The 23,348-nt window shown below is 39.6% G+C and overlaps 1 protein-coding gene and 1 non-coding gene across 3 annotated transcripts in view; both read right to left on the reverse strand.

Moving 5' to 3' along the window:
* Positions 1 to 19,858, reverse strand: part of LOC135965523 (POTE ankyrin domain family member G-like) — a 30,121-nt gene extending 10,263 nt beyond the window's left edge. Inside the window, exons 1-8 of one of the 2 annotated variants that reach the window (XM_065522597.1) lie at positions 19,622 to 19,858; positions 19,251 to 19,441; positions 14,743 to 14,857; positions 14,410 to 14,583; positions 11,108 to 11,214; positions 9,644 to 9,781; positions 7,124 to 7,194; positions 1,240 to 1,310 (exon numbers count right to left, since the gene is read on the reverse strand). In XM_065522597.1, coding sequence (XP_065378669.1) covers positions 1,240 to 1,310; positions 7,124 to 7,194; positions 9,644 to 9,781; positions 11,108 to 11,214; positions 14,410 to 14,583; positions 14,743 to 14,857; positions 19,251 to 19,441; positions 19,622 to 19,858 — 1,104 coding nt within the window. Of the gene's footprint in view, positions 1 to 1,239; positions 1,311 to 7,123; positions 7,195 to 9,643; positions 9,782 to 11,107; positions 11,215 to 14,409; positions 14,584 to 14,742; positions 14,858 to 19,250; positions 19,442 to 19,463 lie in introns of both variants that reach the window. The other variant, XM_065522596.1, reaches the window with a different exon arrangement.
* LOC135965796 (U6 spliceosomal RNA) lies at positions 8,312 to 8,418 on the reverse strand. The gene has a single exon (XR_010578909.1). It is a non-coding gene; the product is annotated as a U6 spliceosomal RNA (small nuclear RNA).
* Positions 19,859 to 23,348: the final 3,490 nt, after the last annotated feature.

The following is a 23,348-nucleotide window of genomic DNA, read 5'->3' on the forward strand; positions in this document are numbered from 1 at the left end:
ATTAAAATTAAAATTTAACTGTTAAAATAAATAATTAATTAAAATTAAAAATTAACTTTTTAATCTACGTTCAGCTACTGCCACATCACTGGCTTCTGACTAACATGGGAAAAATAATTCACCTTAGCCAACGGAAGAAGAAAAACATGAACCAGCAAACTTAACTTTGTCACCATTTGTTTGGTCTCAACTTAATTGTTTATGTGTTAAATCTGCCAAAAATGCATCAGCAGATGATTTGTAGTGTTGCAATTCCTCACTTGAAAAGAGTTTACCTCACCAAACCCTAACCAGTGAGCCTCTACAGATTACTAACTGGATTGTAGGCATTCTTTCAATTATTAGAAGCTGAAATCAACACCAAAAAGAAAGAAATGCAAATTCTTAAATTTTAATTCAAATTATATGTTGTAATACGATAGTGTTATGTATCTAGTTTATCTGCTTAAGTCCAGTTCTAATATAGTCTAACGTGTACTAATGACAGTGGATAAAAATTTTAATAACCTGTACTGATTTTCTGCAACTGTAGTAAGTGCGAATGTTATTGTGTTTCTGCACTAACACCAAAGGTCCCGTTCTGCAAGATATGATTCTTGTAATAGGCATTTGGGTTTCTTTTATGACCTGGTTCCCTCCCTGAAGAGAAACGCTGAGGTCAATGAGAGATCACAAGGCAGAATATATCTTTCACCTTGCTATCAGTGACTGCAATATAAAACTGCAGATTTTCAATCACTGGCCATGATTACTCTTCAACCACGAATCCAGCTCAGGGACCATCAGTGTTACATTGTTCATAATTCTATTGCTTAATAATATAATCCAATAATTGATGTTAGTTTCTTTATCACGTCAGGGTGTTGTAAGAATGAAAGAACAATGTTCTGGAATTTCTTTTGCCTCTATTCCAAAAGGAAAGATTACCTATAAGCTAATCAAAAAGGCAGATAAGAATATTTTAAATAAGAATATTGTAAAGTAAGAGTATTTTAAATTTTATAGTGGTTATGTTTTTTAAGTTAAGTTTCAATTGCTAACTTAGAATCTATTGATTCTTCTGTTAATGAGATTGCTGAATTTATTAAATTTTATGAATCTATTAAAAAGTTCTTAGAAAAAAGAATCTATTGACTCTCAAAACCTAGTCTGAAAGGTAATTTCATTTGGACTACCTAATATTATTAAAGCAAAGAAAACAACATTAAATCCAAAATTTAAATGTAAAATTTTCCATGCCTCTGGCTGGCTATTTTCACTGCCTTTAAGCTTTTGTGATTCTTCCTCTGATGTCAGCTTTAAGTCTTGTTCTGTTGAGAAATCCATATATTCAGTTAAAATGAACCACTTAGAACAGTTAAAAACTATTGCCTTTATAAAAATAGATTTAAGACAACATTTTATTTTATCTCATAAATTGAGTGTTTAGTGTTTCATGAAATAGTTACTTAGGAAATCATTCTCTAAGACTTCAACAAACCACTTGGGGAGACACCTGATGAGATTCACTCACAAATTCATCCACCCAACATAAATGAGCAAAACCACCAGAAACACAACTTTAAAATACAGTAGAAACATATAAGGTAACACAGTATGTTGTTCTCCACTTCCTAATCATGAAGCAGTAAATGTAATGGAAAGGAAATTTAGTTTTAAAGAGAAACAAGTTTTCCTGCACTTAGCTACTCTGACTCTAAGGATAGTAACAGGCAGGGCCCAGGTAAGGTCGTGTTGACCCTGTCTGAGAAGCCAGAGCCCACAGGTATGGGTCCAGACATCCCAGAGCAAGGTTAAGAAAACAAATTCCTTTACCGTCTCCCCTTCCCCTCAGCATTTACTCATAGCTATTTGTACAAATGCATATATTTTGCAAGTTCCTCTTTTCCTTCAATGTAGTTGCAAAGTCACAAGTTATGCTGAGGTTGCAAAACTGTCACTATATGATTAACTGCCTTTGTTCTGCTTCTGTAAGCTTGCCTTTATAAGCCAGGCTCTGTCTTTGCTCAGGACTCAGCATTTGGATGCAAATCCACTGAACTGGTGTGCACCTAAATAAAATCCTCCTGTTTCACCCACTGGGTCTCTCCTGCCTCCTGTTTTCTGCAACAATAGTACCTTATAAATTATTTCCAAAACTACTACTGACACCTTTATTAGTGCACAATGTCTTCCTAATATCTAAAATGTTTCCCTCCACTATTCTGACAAATTTATTTTTCTTTTTTTCTTCTTCTTATTCTTTTTTTTTTTTTTTTTTTTTTTTGAGCCAAGGTCTTTCTCTGTCACCAGGCTGGAGTGCAGAATCTCAGCTCACTGCAACCTCTGACTCCCTGGTTCAAGTGATTCTCCTGTCTCAGTCTCCCAAGAAGCTGGGATTACAGGCATGCACCATCATGCCCAGCTAATTTTCATATTTTTAGTAGAGATGGCGTTTCATGATTGGCCAGGATGTTCCTGATCTTTTGACCTTGTGATCCACCTCCTCCAGCCCCCCCAAAATGCTCAGATTACAGTTGTGAGACACAACAACTGACCTTATTTTCATCTTTTAAAACAATATGTGAAGTCTTCCTTGATTCTGCATGTCTTTCCCCAGATAAAAAGGTACCTCCTTCTTGAGGCTGCCTTCTGACTTCACTGATTTTTCTACTGCATCTTTACCACCTGAACTGTACATTATTCCCCCACATGTCTGTCCCCTCTGCTCCAAGACTGCAGAGAACAGTCTTGCACATCATCTTTGTAAAAACAGTCTTTATTTTACTCAGAAATTTCTTATTGAGTCCTGCTACATACATGCTAGGCATTAGGGTTTAAAAACAATGAAAATAAAGCATATCAGGGATGGCTTTTCTAGAACACATGCCCAAGCAGGACTGAAATGTTGAGGCTAGGCAGATTAAAAGCAGTAGAGGGAAGGAAAGGGTAACAGCATTCCACACAGCAGCAAGAGCAGGAGTGAGGCCTGAAAGAGTGAACGAGTGAGTAGGACATTACCAGCAGCTCAGTAATGCCAGAGAAAGGGCGCACAGGGAAAAGGGCTAAAGATGGAGAGTGGGACAGAAGTCAGATTATGAAACCTGATGTGTAATTTTAAGATGCTTGGACATTAATGTTCAAGAGTGATCCCTGGTCCTATCTGCATTTAGAAAAATATCATTTTAATGCCAAAAACAATATTCCTAGTGAGCCAATAGTTATTAAGACAAGGAGACAGATAGCTCTTGTGGACACAGCTGAGATGTTACTATATAGCAAATTCTCAATAATTCTCATGAGCACTTGGAAAGTCAATTCTATAATAAGTCAAAGAAATTATAATCAATCACTTAATATTTGGTTTGGGAAGGTGCTTTCTAAAGTTATAGTGCATACGAATATAATTCATAGTTGTGAATTCAGAAATGCGACAATAAAGCAATGAAAGAACACTGTGTTTGAGTCAGTAATCTTTAGATTTCTATCTCGTCTTCCTACCCAGTCTGTAAATTCTAAGTATAATGTTGATACTCACTCTCAAGTTTACGTTAAATACTAGCCTATAAAAAAACACTCTTTCTCTTACTTCTTTTTGTTATTTATATGTTGCTGTTTTTAAAGGAAGAACACAAAAATGCCCCACTGAAGGGATTCTATTTGGTTGCAGGCTACAAGAGGGGAAAAACAGAAAGCATATTTTGCAGAAAATGGTATTTTAGAAATCAGAACTATGATATGAAGTCAAGCAGGGCACTCTAGGACTGAATTTGCTGTGCTTCTTTAATACACTCCTTGCTCTCTTTCTTTTCTGGCAGCCATGACTCACACAGGTCATGGAGACTATCATTCCCTAAGAGGAACACAACTCTGATAGTCATCTTTATCTATTAAGTTCACCTGTCCCAATTCTGTGTTCTGTGGATGCTGACTTTTGGTCACTGAAGGTGATACACATGGACATTTTCATCAACTTTCAGATTCTTTGATCTTTGACAAGTCTTGTTACTGAGAGTCAAACTAGTAAGATGTGAGTTATAAATGCTGGTTATGCAATTACCTACTCAAAACATCTTACATGAATATTCCATTAAACATGCATAGGAAAAAAATGGTCATTTCTGCTGACCTGCAGCTCTTTGCTCTTCTGTATTCACCAGAAAATTTCCTACTCCTTCCTCATGTCCAGGTTAAATACTAGTGTACGACCTGGAAACCTGTAAATCATCTGACATTTTGCTCGGTCCCCCAAGCCTTTCTCATTCAATTATCACTAAATCATATAGACTACACCTCTCTTCTGCCTCTGCTTTATATTTCCACTGCCACTGGGAACATAAACATTTACAAAATGGCTTCTATTTAAAAGAAAACCGTCAACTACTAATGTTAGTTCTTACATGAAAAAAATTAAGCAAAACAAATAAAAAGGCATAACACCATAAAAACAAAGGCCAACATATTAAAATGAGTAACTGAGATTCCTAACTTTATTCCACCATGGATGGGTGAAAACCTTATAATACATTGATACTAGTCCAAGGATGTGTGACAGAAACTATAGCTGACTATTGCAAAAGCTTCCTTTGTCTCCTGGTTTCTTTCCATGGTAAACTTCCACCAATCCCAGGAAACTATAGGCCACAGTCCAAATTAAATCTGCCTTATGGCTTGTAAATAAAAGTTTATAGGAGCTCAGTCATGCCTGTTTGCTTACATAGAATCATGGTGGCTTTCACTCTACAACAGCAGACAACAGCAGGGGTAAGTAGCTATGACAGAGACCACATAGTCTAAAATATTTCCCGCCTGGTCCTTTACAGGAAAAGCTTGCTAACCCATTTTACACCATAACCAGAATGCCTTAATACTCAACTTTAATCTTGTGACTCCCCTGCTCCCATGTCTCCAATGAGCCCCTGCAGCAAACATTGTCGGCTCCCTACCAATACATTCCTTATTCTTTCTTGCAGAAGAAACACAAGTCTATTGGGATGTTTATTATCCGAATCTCCCTCCTCAGCCTCAGAAAGAGAAACGTTAATTCTAAGCTAATCACGTATTTGCATTCCCAGTGCCTGGTTTGGGAATGAGCAGGTAGTGTAACACAGCCAATGAAATGTTACAGGAAGCCCCTTGTGCGCTTCTAAGTTTTCTCCCTATTTAGAAAACACAGGTGAAGAAAAGAAGCCCTTGAGATGTTGTGTTGTGAGAACAAGATGTTTGGAGCTGTTGCAGATTACCCAAACATGAAAGGAGACATGAATAAAACACTGTCGACAGCACAGAAAGAGGGACAAGAGTGATCCCTAGGATATCACTGAACAAACAAAACAACTCTGGTTCCTACTGTTTTCACCACTGCTCATCAGTATTTGCAGTCCAAAGCATTCCACCTGGTAAACTTCCCATGGCCCACAGGATAAAACCTACTCATTTCTGTAGTATTAAAAAGTCTGTCATAAACTTGCCTTAGCTAAGTATTCACCTCATTCCCAAACTCTGGTATCTCACACTTTTGGTGCTAGCAAAAGTGAACTGCTCAGAAACCCTGCAAAGTTCACTCAAGCATCTTGTCTTTTGCACTTGCTGCTCTTCCTGCCAAACAGGCAATCTCCTTAGATGTTCCTTCTGGCCAACACACAATCTTGTTGCATGTTCCTTCTGTCAAACATTATTCTTCTGCTTCTTTACCTAGAAAAATTCTTCTCACTCTGCATGCTTCCCTTGAATCATACCTACTTTTTTTTTTTTTTTTAACCAGAACTTTCATTCTTCATCACATATGTCTGGCACACAATCAATAATAAATTATAAGCTTCCAGTGGGCATCTAGCACACAGTAAGAACTGAATAAAGTAGTAAAATAAAAAAATAATGACAATGATAATAACAAGCTCCTGTCTGTATTTTTAATTGTGTTCTGTTGTGTTCTGTTGCATTAGAAAAATGGTTAGTATCTAAAAGACATTCGATAGTTATTTGTTAAGTGAAGTGAAAACATAAATGGAAATATTTTCTTTGTAAATTCTATTGAAAAAGCACAGAAATGAAATAGAGACAGCTCTATTATGAGCACCTTAAGGATCAAAACTACATCTGCTCCATCTTTATCTCCTGCAACTTACAAAACCCAACTTACAAAATTCTTTGATAAATTGATGGCTAAATTGAAGGTGTCCTCATAGTGTTTGGGTTATACAATGTATTAGGTGTCCACAACCAGGTAGCATACTAGCATTTTTGTTATTGTGAAACATTTTTCTAATTTTATTACAATCTCTTGAGCCTAGAGTTGAGCAATTTGTATATTTATTATGACAATCTTTTGGCAAATGGTAGCAGAGCATTTGTTCTAACAAAATTGCTGTTATGATAACTAACCAGCACGTAGAAGAGCACATCTTGTTCCAACAAAGTAAATATGTCTCTTTCCAACTTCAAATGAGGAGGAATGAAGTCAGTAATAGTGAGACCTTGTTGGGACAAGCATATGTAACATAACTTTTCTTCAGCATTCTTTTGAGATCAAAAGTTCCTTACTTTTACTTTTTTATCTATGGTAGGACCACCCAGAGCAGGAGTCCTCACCTCCCATGCTACAGACCGGTAGCAGTCCATGGATTATTATGAACCACACCACACAAGAAGAGGTGAGCAGCAGGCAAACCAGGGAAGCTTCACCTGTACTTACAGCCAACCAATAATAATGGCTCATATTATTGCCTGAACTCTGCCCCTTCCTAGATCATTGATAGCATTAGATACTCATTGGAGCAAGAACCCTGTTGTGAACTGCCCATCCGAAGGATCTAGGTTGTGTGCTTCATATGAGAATCTAATGCCTGATGATCTGTCACTGTCTCATATTGCCCCCAGATGAGACTATCTAGTTGCAGAAAAATAAGCTCAGAGCTTCCACAGATTCTACATGATGGTAAGTTGTATAATTATTTCATTATATATTACAAAGTAATAATAATATAAATAAAGTAGCACAATAAATGTAACATGAATGAATAATCCTGAAACTATCCCCACCTTCCCCCAGCCCATAGAAAGACTGTCTTCCACAAAACCAGTCCCTGGTACCAAAAAGATCGGGGACAACTGACCTAAAGTAATTCACTATCACAAGTGTTACCTGGATTGCTGTTTTCAGAAGAGATTTTTAGCATCTGTTTTTCTTTGTAGTCAGAAAGTAATTGGCAAATTCTATGTATAAAAATGTAATAAACCAAATTACTATTTTAATACTGATGTAAAAAACTTACCAAATGTAAAATTCTTAAGAGAATTTCAAACAATATCATAATATCAGAACTTAACAGTATTATCCCATCCACTTATGAGTACATTCTACAAACTTCTCTGGAAACTTCTAAGTAAAGAAGACAAAAATGTAGGGTGAAATGCTCATAAATCGAGAGCAGTGTTACCCAGTAAATTAGCTTGCATTAGCATGACATAATAGAAAGTGTTCCAACCCTGCTTAAGTCCTAGCTCCATAATGAACAGCTATTTGTTCTTGGACGACTTGCTTGTCTTAGGCTCAATATCTTCTTCAACAAAGTGAGGACTTTGCTGCCTTCTTTCACTAGGTTGTTACAAAGATTTAATAAGATAACATTTTTTAAATGCTCAGAGAAATAGTAAAGCAAAGGAATAATCTGTTCCTAAACATTATAACTAAAATTATCTTAGAATCCTAAATAAAACCCAATGCATATTTTGTTCATAGCTTCTAATATGCAAATGTTATAGTTTTCAGCAAATGTTATTAAGTCTTAATTTTGCTTCTTAGTTTTCCTGCTCCTTAGGGCTTATAATTCTGGGCATCTCAACTACGTCTTAGTTTGTAACTAAATTTACTCATAAATATCTCATTAAAGTAGATAATGTGAGTGTCCACTGTTACGGAGTTGACCAATCACACCAAGGGCAGAAAAACCAATGGATGTTAAGACCTGGCTTGGACCAGTGATCCTTTTCTACCGACTCCAACTCTGAGCCAGCGGATGTTTCTTAGGATAATGGTTTATATTGATGTTCAATTCCAGCTGACATGGAGACCAAAACTCTACCTATATGTTTTTTAGTTTCCATGAAGAAGTTGTAAGTTGACATTCTCTAATTTTTGACATACACACTAACAACATATTTTGCACCAAGCACTTTATTCAGCTCTGAGTCACCTCATAGACCATCTTACATGACTATTTTTTAGTGCAAATCACAATTTCAATATTTTGGTGGCACCCATTTTGCTTTGATTCACACTGTGTCCTTAGAGCTAGTCAGCAAATAGTCAAATGACCTTCCAGTGACTGACCAAAATATGGAATGCTTCAAAAATTTGTGCTGCTTCCTTATACAGATGCCATGCTAATTTTCTCTGTATTGTTCCCATTTTAGGATATGTGCTGCAGAAGCAAGCACAAAGCCCTACTTTTACACATGATTAGTGATGAGTCATGCACAGGGCTTGGTTCTGTTAAGTCCAACTAACCTACTTGAGATTCTGAGAATTCTCTTCAATGGATCCCTGTGAGGTAGAATTTGAAAATATTTTAAAATCTTGAGTTACAGATGAAAGTAGCTTGGACAAATTTCATTATCATGTAAAACAGATCACTCAAGGGCCAACCACAACTGGGAGCCACTGCTCAGAGAAGGTTCATATGGGACTTTCTACTGCCTAAGGTTCTATACAGAATATAAAGGTGCCTCAAAGTACAGATCTGATAGCAAAGAAGAAGAAACAAACACTGATCCCTTTCTGTCACATTATTTGAACCCCTCTGACCCTTTAGAACAAGCCCAATTAATATCTACCAGAGAAAAGACCAACAACCGCCTCAAAGGATCTCGTACCATGAAGGTCTCAGCTAATTCTTGGCTAAGATGTGGTTTCCATATTAGGTTCTGAATATGGGGGGAAGTGTCAATTTGCTCACTTTGTCTGCAGATCAAGTCAGGATGCCCAGCTGCCAGAGCAAGGTGTTGGTGCTTTGGGAACAATGGCTGAGCATAGAAGCATAGATATGGGAACTTAAAGACTTGAGGGATCTGAATCAGTAAGGGCATCTTGGTGTCAAAGATCAACCATTACCAGGCAGCAGGACCAGTTTGAGTGGCAACAACGCAGCAACAGAAACAAGGGAAACATCAGAATGATTGGAATGTCCTTTTTATTCTCCTCCTTCTGACTTGATAAAAGGGACTGTCTTCCTTAGATTTAGTGAATCCCTTCAGTTATTGAAAAATTCAAGGAGTATGTAGGAAATAGTCTCCAGAAGACAGTACAAGGCTTTCTGTTAAGCTGGACATTTCAAGACCCAAACAACTAATCAGAAAAATAAAAGATATGACACTGTTTTTTAATCCCATCCATAGGTGTTATACTTGGATGAAATGAACAATGTTGGGATCTCTAAGTATCAAGGTCTTAAAAGTCCTGAGATAAAGAATCCTGTATCCATTGGTACTTCTAAATTGTCTTGCTTTTTTTCTGATTTCTGGCTGATGCAGGGGACTAACTGACTGCCACTCTAAAACTAGCTGAACGGCACTATGACATCTCACCTGATATGTAAGATGCTATTGTTATAATTATTTTAAACCTCAATTTAGCATTAACTCGCCTTTTAATGTAAACACTTACACATTATGATGACTAGAAACAGCATAGTCTCTGGCCGTCTGTCCAGATAGATCTTTAGAAGAGACATTAATATTTTGCTCGAGTAGAAGGCTGACTATACTTGCTGATCCACAACGTACAGCAAGTATGAGAGCATTTCTAAAATGACAGAGAAAATTTCTCCCTTAGGAACTGTAATAAACTTATTTTAAAAGCTAATTTAATATACTTTATCAACTTAACATCTTGCCTGTCCATGCAGAATTAAAGATTTACATGCACTAAAACACACAAGCACTTGGGTGCTTAAGTGTTCATCTTTGTAAAATACCAACAGGGCTTAAAGGAAGGGACAACAAGGAAACCTCTTATCTCGGTGAGGTATTGGAAAGTAGAAGACATTAATTTAAAGTCTTTCAATGGGCAAGAAACAATGCTAGGGCCACTTATCTGAAGTGGACAAAGTTATAAGTGAAGATTTCCTTACAGCTTCCCTAGACTGATATGCTGTAATAGAAAATCAGCTAGAGGGTAAGATAAGTAAGAGCTCTCTGCTTGCTGAAAGCAGTAATATTAATAATAATGGTAAGAATAGTCACAAGAGTTTCAGTTAATGATGCCAATAAGCATGTGCTAGGCACTGAATTAAATGCCATATATATCTTCCTTACTTATGCACAATCAATTTGAAGGATATATTCTCCTACTTTTCATATATGACAACACTTTTGGTGGTAAATAAGATTCCCAAGGTCACACACCAAGTAAGAAAGCTAGGGATTAAACCCAGTCTTGTGTGAATCCAAAGCCTAGCTCTTTTCTCTTTATCACCCACCTACGGCTTGCCTTCATTAAAGGAAAAGTGTATCCACTAAAAACTATCTTCACTCCCTCTCTCCACACCAGTTAAAAATAAAACCATCAAAATACACTGGAAATAAAAAAGGAAAAGCTGTTGGACCCACAGTATGTGGGAATAGCAATTAATTGTCAAGTAGGGATAAGCTAACATTAATATTCTTCAAACAAGGCAACTTAAAGCAGAGTCATTGAATAGAAAAAAGGATTTTCAACTCCTATTTATGTTTCATGCAGCATATTTAGCAGAAAAGCATATACGACACAGAGGTTAAAAACTACTAGAAAAGGTTAAGAAGTTCAATACTGGGTCATAAAGTAAACTAAAAGCTAAAGTTCACATTTCATAAAATTAACATGAAATCCCTTTAGCTAACCTAATATCATCTAACCAAAAACATCATACAACAAATAACATCAGTCAATACAATAAGAGAAGATGAATCCTACTAAAACTGTTCTTCATGTTGCCCAGTCCAAATAATTGTTTTTCTACTTAACTGATTTGTGTTGATACTCATCACTATGTCCCAATAAGTATAATTTAATCTTACTAATTTATTATTTATGACTTGAGTGACTGCTATCAATCTCGAACAACACACAGATTAAAAGAAATAACTATACCTTCCACATCTGTCACGTGCACTTAAATTAGCTTTTTTCTTGATTAAAAATTTCACCACTTGCTGTTTTTGTCCATGTACGCCAAGCAAAAGTGGTGTGAGGCCATGCTGTAAAACAATATAAAACAAAAACAATATGTAATTCAAAAAATTATGTATTTCTCAGCTGAAATGGAAACTTTATATAAGATCCCATGGACTTACACTCACAGAAAGTAAATCAAATGTAGCTGCTTCCATCTCACTCTTCTGTGCTTTCCCACATGCTGCTGCTTCCCTTGGAAACACCCCTTCGCTGCCTGACCACATCAACTCTGATCATCTCAAAAACTCACTTTCGGCCGGGCACGGTGGCTCAAGCATGTAATCCCAGCACTTTGGGAGGCCGAGACGGGCGGATCACAAGGTCGGGAGATCAAGACCATCCTGGTTAACACGGTGAAACCCCGTCTCTACTAAAAAATACAAAAAACTAGCCGGGCGAGGTGGCGGGCGCCTGTAGTCCCAGCTACTCGGGAGGCTGAGGCAGGAGAATGGCGTGAACCCGGGAGGCGGAGCTTGCAGTGAGCTGAGATCCGGCCACTGCACTCCAGCCTGGGTGACAGAGCGAGACTCCGTCTCAAACAAACAAACAAACAAACAAACAAACAAAAAAAACAAAAAAACCTCACTTTCAACATTTACTGCTTCCAAGACTCTTTGCTTCTAACCCAGCATTTGGCATGGCACTTTTGGATGATGATTTTTTTTCCCATTTAAACAAAGAGCTTCTTGAGGGCAGGGGATGTATCTTTTATCTCTATATTATCCAACCCTAAGACAAAATTCTTGTGTATAAAGCAAGAATTTGAATGTAAAATATTTCTTAAGTTTCACATGTTTTACCAAAAGTTCAAGCTCCAATGTGCAATAAAAATTGCTATTAATACTCCTACTGCCCATTTGAAGAATTTTTCCATTCATTCATTTAAAATCTATTTGTATTTACTTTTTCCAGATTGTTAACTAAATCATCAGTTCATAGGATTACTGAAACTAACAGAATTCCCGTCTGTATTCTTAATAACTCCATGGTTTTTAGTGTTTAAACCTGTCATCTTGATTATGTCAAAGCTCTGCAACCATAAGAGGCATAATGGATAGTCCACAATACAGCTTCAATTGATTAAAAAAAAGGTTTAGAATTTGCTACAATTCTAATTGAGAAAACTCTGCTCTTAACAATGACTTACTGACCTAAGCACTTGAATATCTGAACAAAGAGACACAAAATCCTGAGAGGGCCATTCTCTACTTAATGAAAGACTACTCACTGCAAATTTCTAAAGACCTTCTGAATGGCAGGGAATAACTGGAGGTATAAAGGAAAAGGTATTATTCCGTAAGCTGATAGTGCCAATAATATTCATTTTAATGTCTCATCCACATATAAAAGTCAGACTTGGCCAGGAATGGTGGCTCACACCTGTAATCCTAGCATTTTGGGAGGCTGAGGTGGGTGATTCACTTGAGCCCAGGAGTTCAAGGTCAGCCTGAAAAACATGGCATTAACCTCGTGTCTACTAAACAAACAAACAAACAAACAACAACAACAACAACAAAAACTGAGATTGGAGAACCACCTGAGCTTGGGGAGGTCAAGGCTGTGGTAAGCTGTGATCACACCACTGCACTACAGCCTGGGGAACAGATTGAGACCCCATCTCAAAAACAAACAAACAAAAAGTTAGATTAATGTTATTGGAAAGGAAAGATTTAAAGGAATTAGCACATATCCAACTCCAACTCTTCTAGAAATATCTTAAGTTTCTGAGACATAAGAATTTACATATTACACTTATGTATTCATGGTTCTTAAGCAGAAGTGTATCCAGATTTTGAGAAATTTGTTGTTGTTGTTGTTGTTGTTGTTAGAGTCAGGGTCTCATTATGTTGACCAGGCTAGACTCGAACTCCTGAGCTCAAGCAATCCTCCCACCTCAGACTCTCCAGCAGCTGGGACTACAGCCATGCAACACCACGCCTGGCTTCAAGGAAACATTTTTAAATGTACATATTAGACTTACTCTATCAAAATCTTCAGGGGAAAGCCTAGACTTGTGGATTATTTAAAAATTTTCCTGAGGTAACTGGAATGCACAACTCTAGCTGGAAGCTAGTGCAATAGATGATTACTTCAGTCTCAGCGCTCATCCACATAACCAATTCCCTTTATCATTTGAGGATTTGGCCAAAAAGAGGAAAGAGTAGGAGAGAGACTCATTTGCTGAAAACATCACATAATTTTCCCCGGTAAGAGTAGAACAAGGTCTAGTAAACTCAAAATCCAACCTGATCTTGTTCCTTATAAGCCCCTTATCACCCACCTTCCCATCAAGATATTCTAGAGTTGAAAGCAGAGTTGAGACTCCAATTGGCCATTTTTACCAGAATAGGACACTAAGTCAGTTAATTACTTGTCGTTCCCTCTGCTCAAGTGTTTCCCACTACATTACCACCTATTCACTGCCTATCTGGATCCTCAGAGGCTTCCTGAAATTGATCTCTAAGCAGTTTACAACCCACTAACTCCCTCTCCCAAACTGAAAACTGTCATTCTCTAAAATTGAAAAGAACCTTGTCTCACCATACAAAGGAAACAAATGAATGATCAACAGCAACACACACACACACGTGCAGAGACACACACACACAGAAAACCTCTTCATGGTCTTTCCCTCCATTACCTAATTTCCAAATTGGCCTTGATATTTCTGATTGCTGTCTTTTTCCCTTTCCGCTTCTGCCTCATGTGCAATCAGAAATATCTTAAGACTTGTCACTGAGAAAAAGACTTGTCACTGAGAAATCCATCACCTCCTATCTATTACTGTTTTTTGTTTTGTTTTGTTTTTTTGGGAACTTGCCAAAGGGGCAGGATTACTATTCACTGAACTGTGTTAGAGTTTTCTTGGAGTTTTAATGTAAAACCTATTTCCAGGGCAAATTTTGTCATTTTACATTTATTAGGGGAAAAAAAAACCTGGCATGAAAAAAAACAAAGTATTACCTTTTACAAATTCAGTGTTTTTTAAAAAAACATAAACCACAAGAGCATTAAAAAAAAAAAAAAACACTGTACCCTCAAATGCTTCTTTAAAAGTAACAATATTTAAAATAAAGTCTTAGACAATTAACTCATTTCAAAATATTTTCATTCAGGTTATGCTTGAGCTTCCAAATATGGAAAACTGGCCCTTACCCAGGTCAACGTTAAAATGAATGCATTTCGGTATTTTGAAGATGAAATTGGTAGACCTATACCTTGTTTTTTGATTCAATATCAGCACCGTATAAGAGCAGTGCTTTCGCCATTAATTTATCTTCATTGTAGATAGCATAGTGTAGAGCAGTATTTCCATACTCATCTGGAATATTTGGATCAGTGCCATGTTCCAGCAACATTAATGCACATTCATCTTCTTGGCATTGTACAGCCTGTCAGTATTATACCAAAAATAAATTATAAGTCCTGAGAATTAAAACTAACATTCCACAGCTTTCACCAACTAGTTCCATTTAAATGAGAAAACTCATTTTTATGCTATGTATTGAAATCAAAGCCATCTCATGCTGATATAGTTGACTACTGCATACCTTGATCAGAGCTGTCCTCTTTTTGTTGTCAAGGACATCAAGTTGACATCGTCTGTCCAGCAGGAGTTTTACTATTTCTGAATTCCCATTGGCAGAGGCCAGATGTAGAGCAGTCCTATGAGAGTGAGAAGACTTTTTAGGAAATTGTAGTGCACGATCTACAGCTACATCAATGATTCATGCAATAGCAAACACAGAATAGCCTGCTATTACTCTGCCTTCAAAACAAACTTATTTTCCCTTTGAAGAAAGCACACTACTTATTACCTCATGACTCACTGTATGAATGAAAGAGCAGCCTATTTGAATAGGAAGAGCAGAGCCCTTGAATGGCATTCAACGTGGGCTGGAATCCTACTTGAAGCTCTGATGCTTCCCAGCTGTTGCTTACCTTTTTTGGCTCTCAATTTCCTCATCAATAAAATGGGAATGAAAAGAGTCGATTTCTCAGAGGAAACCACAGTAATGCTTAAATAAGACTCTACACGAAAGATATAGAATAGTTCCTAACACAAATAACAGCTCAGTAATTGTAAGATATTATAATTTTTACTAATACCACTAAAGACAACATTTGAATTCAGTGAGATGATACAATTATACCTACACTTTCAGGTATGTTTTAAAGATTACAGGTAACGATGTATTTTAGTGATTCTAAGATGATCATTGTCTCTATGTTTCACCATTTCTCACACTGAAATACCACTTATAATTCATGATTTACTATAACTATAATTGGCAGCATTTAAATAATTCTCTTATTGAGATATACAATAATGGGGCATCATACAATCCCTGGTGCCTTACATTAAGTAAAATATGTTACAATATAACACGTCTGGGGCAGTTCCAGTCTGATGACTAGCACTTAGATAAATTTTAGTTCTTAAAAGAAGTATGGAATAAGAAGGCTGAGGTGAAAACACAAACAAATTTCTAAAATAATCTATTTCTTACTTTGGTTTTCAAAAACTTTAAGCCAAAGAAAGCTTGAAATTCAAATGAATGGCATGGGCTCATTTTTATCAATACTTAGATTTATACAATGTATGTACATTAGATATTTCCAATCATTCATAGGATTTAAGACTGTTATAATTCTTCTCCTTTTAAAATGAATTTATGAAACTATTTGTGGAGCTTTTTTTCAACGTTTACTTTCAGGGGTACAGGTGCAGGATGTGCAGGTTTGTTACATAGGTAAAAACATGTCAAGGGGGTTGGTTGTACAAATTATTTCAATACCCAGGTGTTAAGCCCAGTACCCATTAGTTCTATTTCCTGCTTCTTTCCCTCCTCCCACCCTCCACCCTCTGATAGGCCCCAGTGTGTGTCGCTTCCCTCTAGGTGTCTGTGCATTCTCATCATTTAGCTCCCACCTATAAGTGAGACCGTGCGGTATTTGGTTTTCTGTTCCTGTATTAGATTGCTAAGGATAATGGCCTTCAACACCATCCATGTCCCTGCAAAGGACATGCTCTCGTTCTTTCTTTTATGACTGCATAGTATTCCATGCTGTTTGTGTACCACATTTTAGTTCTTAAAAGTACTAAAACAGTCTTTACCCAAGACTTATACATTTTCAGAAGGGTAGTTGAGGGTTATCTTTTGCTATTGTCTACCTTCAGAAATGCTTTTGTTTGAAAGGAGGGAAGAAAAGTTTCAATTGAGATTACCTCCTAATGCCCCAATTTTAAATCTCTCAACTTGCTCAGGCCCAGCAGGTAAATATGAAGTTTTCAAAGACGGAAGGATCCTGGGAGATGGTAGAATATGCCTTCCACATAATAGGTGTCTGGCTTATGTTTGATGACTAAACGGATTGAAAGAATGCATAAACACAGCTTGGGAGTTCAATATTTTTAAAGAATGCTCCTGTTGAGTAGAGCAATACATTTACAATAGTAATGGTCATTTATATTTGCTATTTTAGTTTTCATAAATATATAACTAAAATAAAATAATATATACCTTTTACACATGTTTATATATAATGAAAAGATAATTTTATAATAAAATGTATATACAATAAAATCTACGGGAACAGGTAAACAGAAACCTTCTACTTCTCAAGAGGGTAAAAGTTCACAGAAGATAGCTATCCACAGGAATAAAAATAAATAATAAAATGTGAGAAATTATTTGTATCTATGCAAGTAGCACATTCCTTCTCTTCCCAAGGATTATTTCATTACTAGTGAAATTTAACTAAAACTTTTCAGATATTCATTGCAGAAATCACAGATAAGAGAAAGGGAAGAACTTCACTTACAAATCCCCAGAAATAAGTTTGATTATGTTTTCTACATGTTTTCAGGTAACACAAGAGCAGATTCTGTTTGTGTAGGTGTATAACAAACTGATTTTTTCCTCACTTGATATAGCAAAGCACATCTTTGCACGTCAACATATCTCTGTATCTACTGACACCTTCAATGGTTACATGTTATTCCATCCTATGGATGCACTGAAAGTTTTTCATAAAATCTTTATGTGAGCTCTTCTCAATACACTGCTATTTTAAGCAATACTAAGAAAAACATATGTGTCTATTTCATATAGACATTTCAGTACAATAGAGTTGATAGGTAAAAGGCATACACATTTTTAACATGTGGTTCTTATCATCGAAGTGTGTTAGAAAAGTTGCAGCAGCTTAAACTTTCAGCAACTACATAAGTACCACTGTTCTTCACCCTCACAAACTTTGTGGATAGAAGACAGTATTTCATTCCTTTATTTATTTATTTTTATTATTAATTAATTTATTTATTTTTGAGATGAAGTCTCATTCCATGATCCAGGCTGGAGTGTAGTGGTGCAATCTCAGTTCACTGCAACCTCCACCTCCCTGGTTCAAGCAATTCTCCTGCCTCAGCCTCCTGAGTAGCTGGGATTACAGGTGCATGCCACCATGACTGGCTAATTTTTTGTATTTTTTAGTAGAGATGGGGTTTCACCATGCTGGCCAGGCTAGTCTCAAATTCTTGACCTCGTTATCCACCTGCCTTGGCCTCCCAAAGTGCTGGGATTACAGGCGTGAGACACCGCGGCCGACCTTTCATTCCTCTTCTAACTTAAATAGAAAACAGTATTTCGTTCCTCTTCTAACTTAAATTCCTTCTCTTGCCAGGAACACTACGTTTTCCTATGTGCACAGGTCACTGGTAGATATGCAAAAAAGTACCTTGCCCAATCTTAAATTGAGCTTATTTTATTATATCTGCATATATATGCTTGGTTCAGTGGCTCAGGCTTGTAGTCTCAGCACTTTGGGAGGCTGAGGCGGGTGGATCACAAGGATAGGAGTTCAAGACCAACCTGGCCAAGATGGTGAAATCCTGCCTCTATTGAAAATACAAAAAATTAGCCAGGTGTGGTGGCGGGCACCTGTAATCCTAGCTACTCAATAGGCTGAGGCAGAGAATTGCTCGAACCCGGGAGGCGGAGGTTGTAGTGAGCTGATATTGCGCCACTGAACTCCAGCCTGGGCAACAGAGTGAGATTTTGTCCCAGAAAAATAAGTAAATAAATAAATAGTTGCATATATAAATAGGCTTTTGTGTTTTCTTCTGGTACTTTTCTCCTTTTGTATATTTAAAAACTTTAATCTATACTCCAGGAACTTACTTTTGTGACATAAAAATCTAGCTAGTTTTCTCCAAACAGCATGCATTTCATTTATTAATGATTAATCTTGCTTTATCAATATGAAACATCGCCATTATCAAGTGCTAAATTCTTACATATATTTGGGTATTTCCGGATTTCTTATTCTGTTCTATTCATTGATATTTTTCAGTTGTTAGTAAACAATTTGTGGAAATAGCACATCACATTTTGATATCTGGAAAAGCAAGTCTTTTTCCATTCTGTTACTAAAAATTAACTTATTATAGCAATAAAATACAGGATGTGCAGTGTAAAAATGCTAAAACTTTGCTATTTTTATTTGGCTTACGTAAAAGTGATAAACACAGAAAAAGCTCACATCTTAAGAAAAACGAATCTTCCTATTCAAGGACACAAACCATCTTCCCATTTCAGTTTCCTTGTAAGGTTCCTCAGTAAAGGACATATTTACATAGGGTACATTGATATCAAATCCATATTGGATTTTATTTGAAAAATATTTAGCCCAGAAGTTGATATATTATGGGACTTAGTTCTCAATATACACCTTTCTATAATGTATAGAACATTGTTTTAAAATGTGTACATTAAAAATAATCTGCTGCATCGACTTGATTTTGCGAGTTAAATCACTTTCATACAGTCTATTAGTGCTCTATAAGGGAAATTATAATCGGATAGGAAATCAGCTAAAGTTTTGTTTCTGTGTTGTTGTTCATAAAGGGCCTGTGCCCTGACCTCTCTGAGGTTTCCACACCCAGGGTGGTGTGGGGCCTGCGGAGGAACAGAAAGCCAGGACCCCGATCCCGCCAGGAGGGTATGTCCCCATCATCCCCCCACGTCCCACCTCCTCCCAGCCCAGGCCCGGTTACCTCTTTTGTTTGTCCGTCTTGTTCACGTCAGTGTCCCTGAGCATGACGATGAGATCCTTTCTGGGGACTTTACCCCACCAGGCAGCTCTGTGGAGCTTGTCCAGATCTTCTCCACGGACGTGATACCTGGGCTCCATGAAGGCGCTGTCGTCATAGTCTTCCCAAGCTTCCACGTTGCTCTCCCCGCGCCCCTTGCAGCTGGGGACGTGGTACCTGGGCTCCATGAAGGCGCTGTCGTCATAGTCTTCCCAAGCTTCCACGTTGCTCTCCCCGTGCCCCTTGCAGCGGGGGAAGCAGTGGCAGCACCACTTGGCCATCTTGCTCCTGTGCGTCTTCATAGCGGAGTCCTCCTGGTCTCCAGAAGGGCCCACAATGCTCTCGTCACTCCCCCTGCAGCAGGGGAAGCAGTGGGAGCACCACTTGGCCATCTTGCTCCTGTGCGTCTTCATAGCGGAGTCGTCCTGGTCTCCAGAAGTGCCCACGTTGCTCTTGCCGCTCCCCATGCAGCAGGGGAAGTAGTGGTGGCACCACTTGCCCATCTTGCTCCTGAGACCAAATGGCTTCTTCACAGCTGAGGCAGCAGGTATTGAAGAAACCTCAGCCACCATCTGCTTTGAACAGCCAGGGGAGGCCGGTAGTCGCGAGCACATCGCCTCTACCAACCAGTTTCACCAACTAGCAGGAAATTCTGGGTTTCTGATCTGTTTGAAGAGAAAGGTCAATCCCAGCCCAAACTTGCCAACCCCAGCAGGGGAGCCCGGCCCACCCCACCCCGGAAAACCCACACCCAGCCGGGGAAAGCCCACACCCACCCGGGGTGATCCCACGCCCCGCCCCCCCCCCGAAGGGCCAACCCCCGTCCCGCCCCGCCCAAAGGAAACACCCAACCCAGCCAAGGGAATGCCAAGCCCAGCAGCGAAAAGGTCAAGCCCAGCAAAGGAACGCGATGGAGGAAACGTCAATCCAAGCGAGAAACACGGGCAAAGCGATTAAGGCCGAGCCAAGCGAGGAAAGCCAAGCCAAGCCAGGAACGCAGAGCCAGGCCTAGCCGTTACAGGCTAGCCAAGCCGTTGCGCGGGCGCGCGGGCGCGCGTGCGGTGTGCGCGCCTCAGGCGGCGTCATTGCACGTGGCACAGACAGTGGCCAATGTGTGCAACCTGCGCACAAGTCTTGGTGCCACGAATATCAGTGACAGCCTTGCGTTCCCAGCAAACTTCGTGGGAACTGGCCGAGCCTTCAGGCTATGGAGGAGAGGCCTCTGGTTGGAAAAAGCCTCTTGAAGCAGGACAGGGGCTAGAGCGCCTGGAACTGGAGGATGCTGACAGGCTCCTCTGAGGAAAGCCCGCAAGACACTCGTGGCAGTGCTGTTGCCGGTGGCCACGGCTGCCGCTCAGAGCTCGGGCTTCTTTCTTATATTTGTTTTGGTTTTATTTTGCTACTATTTTCTACTTTCTTGATGTGATAGCTGAAATTTTATTTGAGAAATTTCTACTTTTCCGTCATACACATTTAGTGAAACACATTTTCTGCCAGCACTGGCTTCACCTGTGTTGAATCAAGTGTGATATGTCGTATTTTTATTCAGTTTAATATATTTAATAGTTTCCCTTGAGACTTTTCCCTTAGGAGTGTGCTTGCTGTTTAGCGCTATTCACAATAGCAAAGACATGGAATCAATCCAAATGTCCATCAATGATAGACTGGATGAAGAAAATGTGGTACACATACAACATGGAATAGTATGCAGCCATAAAAAAAGAATGAGATCATGTCCTTTGCAGGGACATGGATGGAACAGGAAGCCATTATCCTCAGGAAACTAATGCAGAAACAGAAAGCGAAACACCTAATGTTCTCACTTATAAGTAGGACCTGAACAATGAGAACACATGGACACAGGGAAGGAAACAACACACAATGGGGCCCCTGGATGGGGGCGGGAGAGGGAGAGCATCAGGAAAAATAGTTAATGCATGCTGGGTTTAATGCCAAGGCAATGGGTTGATATGTATAGCAAACCACCATGGCACAAATTTACCTGTGTAACAAACCTGCACATCCTGCACATGTACCCCACAACTTAAAATAAAATAAATAAAAATGTAAAAAAGAAAAAAACCAACAAAACTAAAATGTGTGCTGTTTATCTTTCAAGTATTTAAGATTTTGCTGTTATCTTACTTTTTTATTTTGAATTGGATGCCATTTTGGCTGGAGGATACATTCTACATGATTTCAGTTCTTTTAAAACTCTAATGTTTGTTAAAATGCAGGACACAGACCATCTTGGTTTATGTTCTGTGGGTACCTAAATGTTCTGCTGTATTCTGATGCTAGGGGGTGGAGGAGCAGGGGTTTTTGTTGTTTCATTTTGTTTTGTTTTTTTGAGGCAGAGTCTCGCTCATTTTGCCCAGGGTGGAATGCAATGGCCTGATCTCGGCTCACTGTAACCTTCGCCTCCCGGGTTCAAGCGATTCTCCTGCCTCAACCTCCCCAGTAGCTGGGATTACAAGCACCCGCCACCACACCCGGCTAATTCTAGTATTTTTAGTAGAGGCAGGGTTTTGCCATATTGGCCAGGCTGGTCTCCAACTCCTGACCTCAGGTGATCCACCCGCCTTGGCCTCCCAAAGTGGTGGGATTACAGGCATGAGCCTCTGCACCCAGCCAAGGGTGGAGTACTTTATAAATGCCAGTGAGCGGCAGCCACCAACATCAGTAGCTGCTGACGCTGCTAGCGGCTGGGGCGGACAGCGGCCGGAGCCGGGACCCAGGCTTCCTGCCACCTGTGCGTGCGGCTCACACCTGGAAGCTGTCCTCCCACAGCCTACGCGGTGGGGGGGGGGGGGGGGCACAGCAAATCTGGTATTCATGTTTGAAGGAAGGAAAAAAATCGAACAAGTAACCTAGCACTGTTCTTTCCAGATCCATCCCGCTGGCCCTCTTGTTTCCCACGTTTGTGAAAACTGGCCACTCTGACCTCAGATCCCTAAATCGCAGCCACTGAGACCTGGCTCTCAGAAGCCAAAGCCCTGGCACTTTCCAGGCTGAGCAGGAGGAGGTGAAGGCAGGCTGGAGGCTGGTCCAGGACAGCTGAGGGCTGACCATGGGGGGTTGTGCAGAGGCCACCACTGGGGCCGCTACACGTGACATGGGATTTGGGCCATTGGGTAGAAGGCATGGAGATGGGGCACTGCCGGCGGAGCCACGGAGGAAAGAGAACACTCTCCAAATTGTCTTCCAGGGTTTCCACGAGCATTTTATTAACTCAGAATCTGTCAGGAATAATACTAGGGAGTTACCTTTCCCTGAAGATGGCTCTTGTCAGAGTAGTGATATAGGCGTGGGGGGGGGGGCGGGGGGGGGGAGGAAGAGGAATGTGAGGCTCAGTTTATACATATTAAGATCAGCAATGGTGTGCCGCTGGCAGGAGCAGAGCGAGCCTGGAGATTTGGGTGGCTGCAGTTGGTAAGTGGTTGCAATCCAGAGAGTGGGACTGAGGTCCTCCCTTGTCATGTTAGCATCCCGTTTCCTGGGCGTGGCTCTGACATCCTGCAGGTGGTCATTTCACTCATGGAGGCTTTGTCTCTCTTCCATCACCCCAGACTCAGCTTCACACTCCAGGGCTGCACACCACCAGCCACCGTCATGTTAACCCCTTCCCAGGTCAATGTGTCCCTCACCTGGAGCCCAATCTGCTGGACAGCCTGGGACCGTCCATTTTTGGAGTGGTGGGCAACCTGGTGGCCATCGTGCTGCTGTGCAAGTCGCGCGAGGAGCAGAAGGAGACCACCTTCTACACACTGGTATGCGGCTGGCCGCCACCGACCTGTTGTTCACTTTGCTGGTGAGCCAGGTGACCATCGCCACGTACATGAAGGGCGGGTGACCTGGGGCCAGCCCCGGTGCCAGTACAGCATGTTCATCCTGCTCTTCTTCAGCCAGCCCGGCCTCAGCATCATCTGCACCCTGATATCTATACAGGTAATTTGTGTTCGACATTCTCAGAGGAGTTTCATAAGCTTTATGTTTTATCTGGGTTATAAACAGAGTCCTCAAATGCGTAAAAAAGAAATCATACCAGGATTGAATTCCAGC

The sequence above is a fragment of the Macaca fascicularis genome, chromosome 10 (assembly GCF_037993035.2).
Source record: "Macaca fascicularis isolate 582-1 chromosome 10, T2T-MFA8v1.1".
Taxonomy (NCBI): Eukaryota; Metazoa; Chordata; class Mammalia; order Primates; family Cercopithecidae; genus Macaca; species Macaca fascicularis.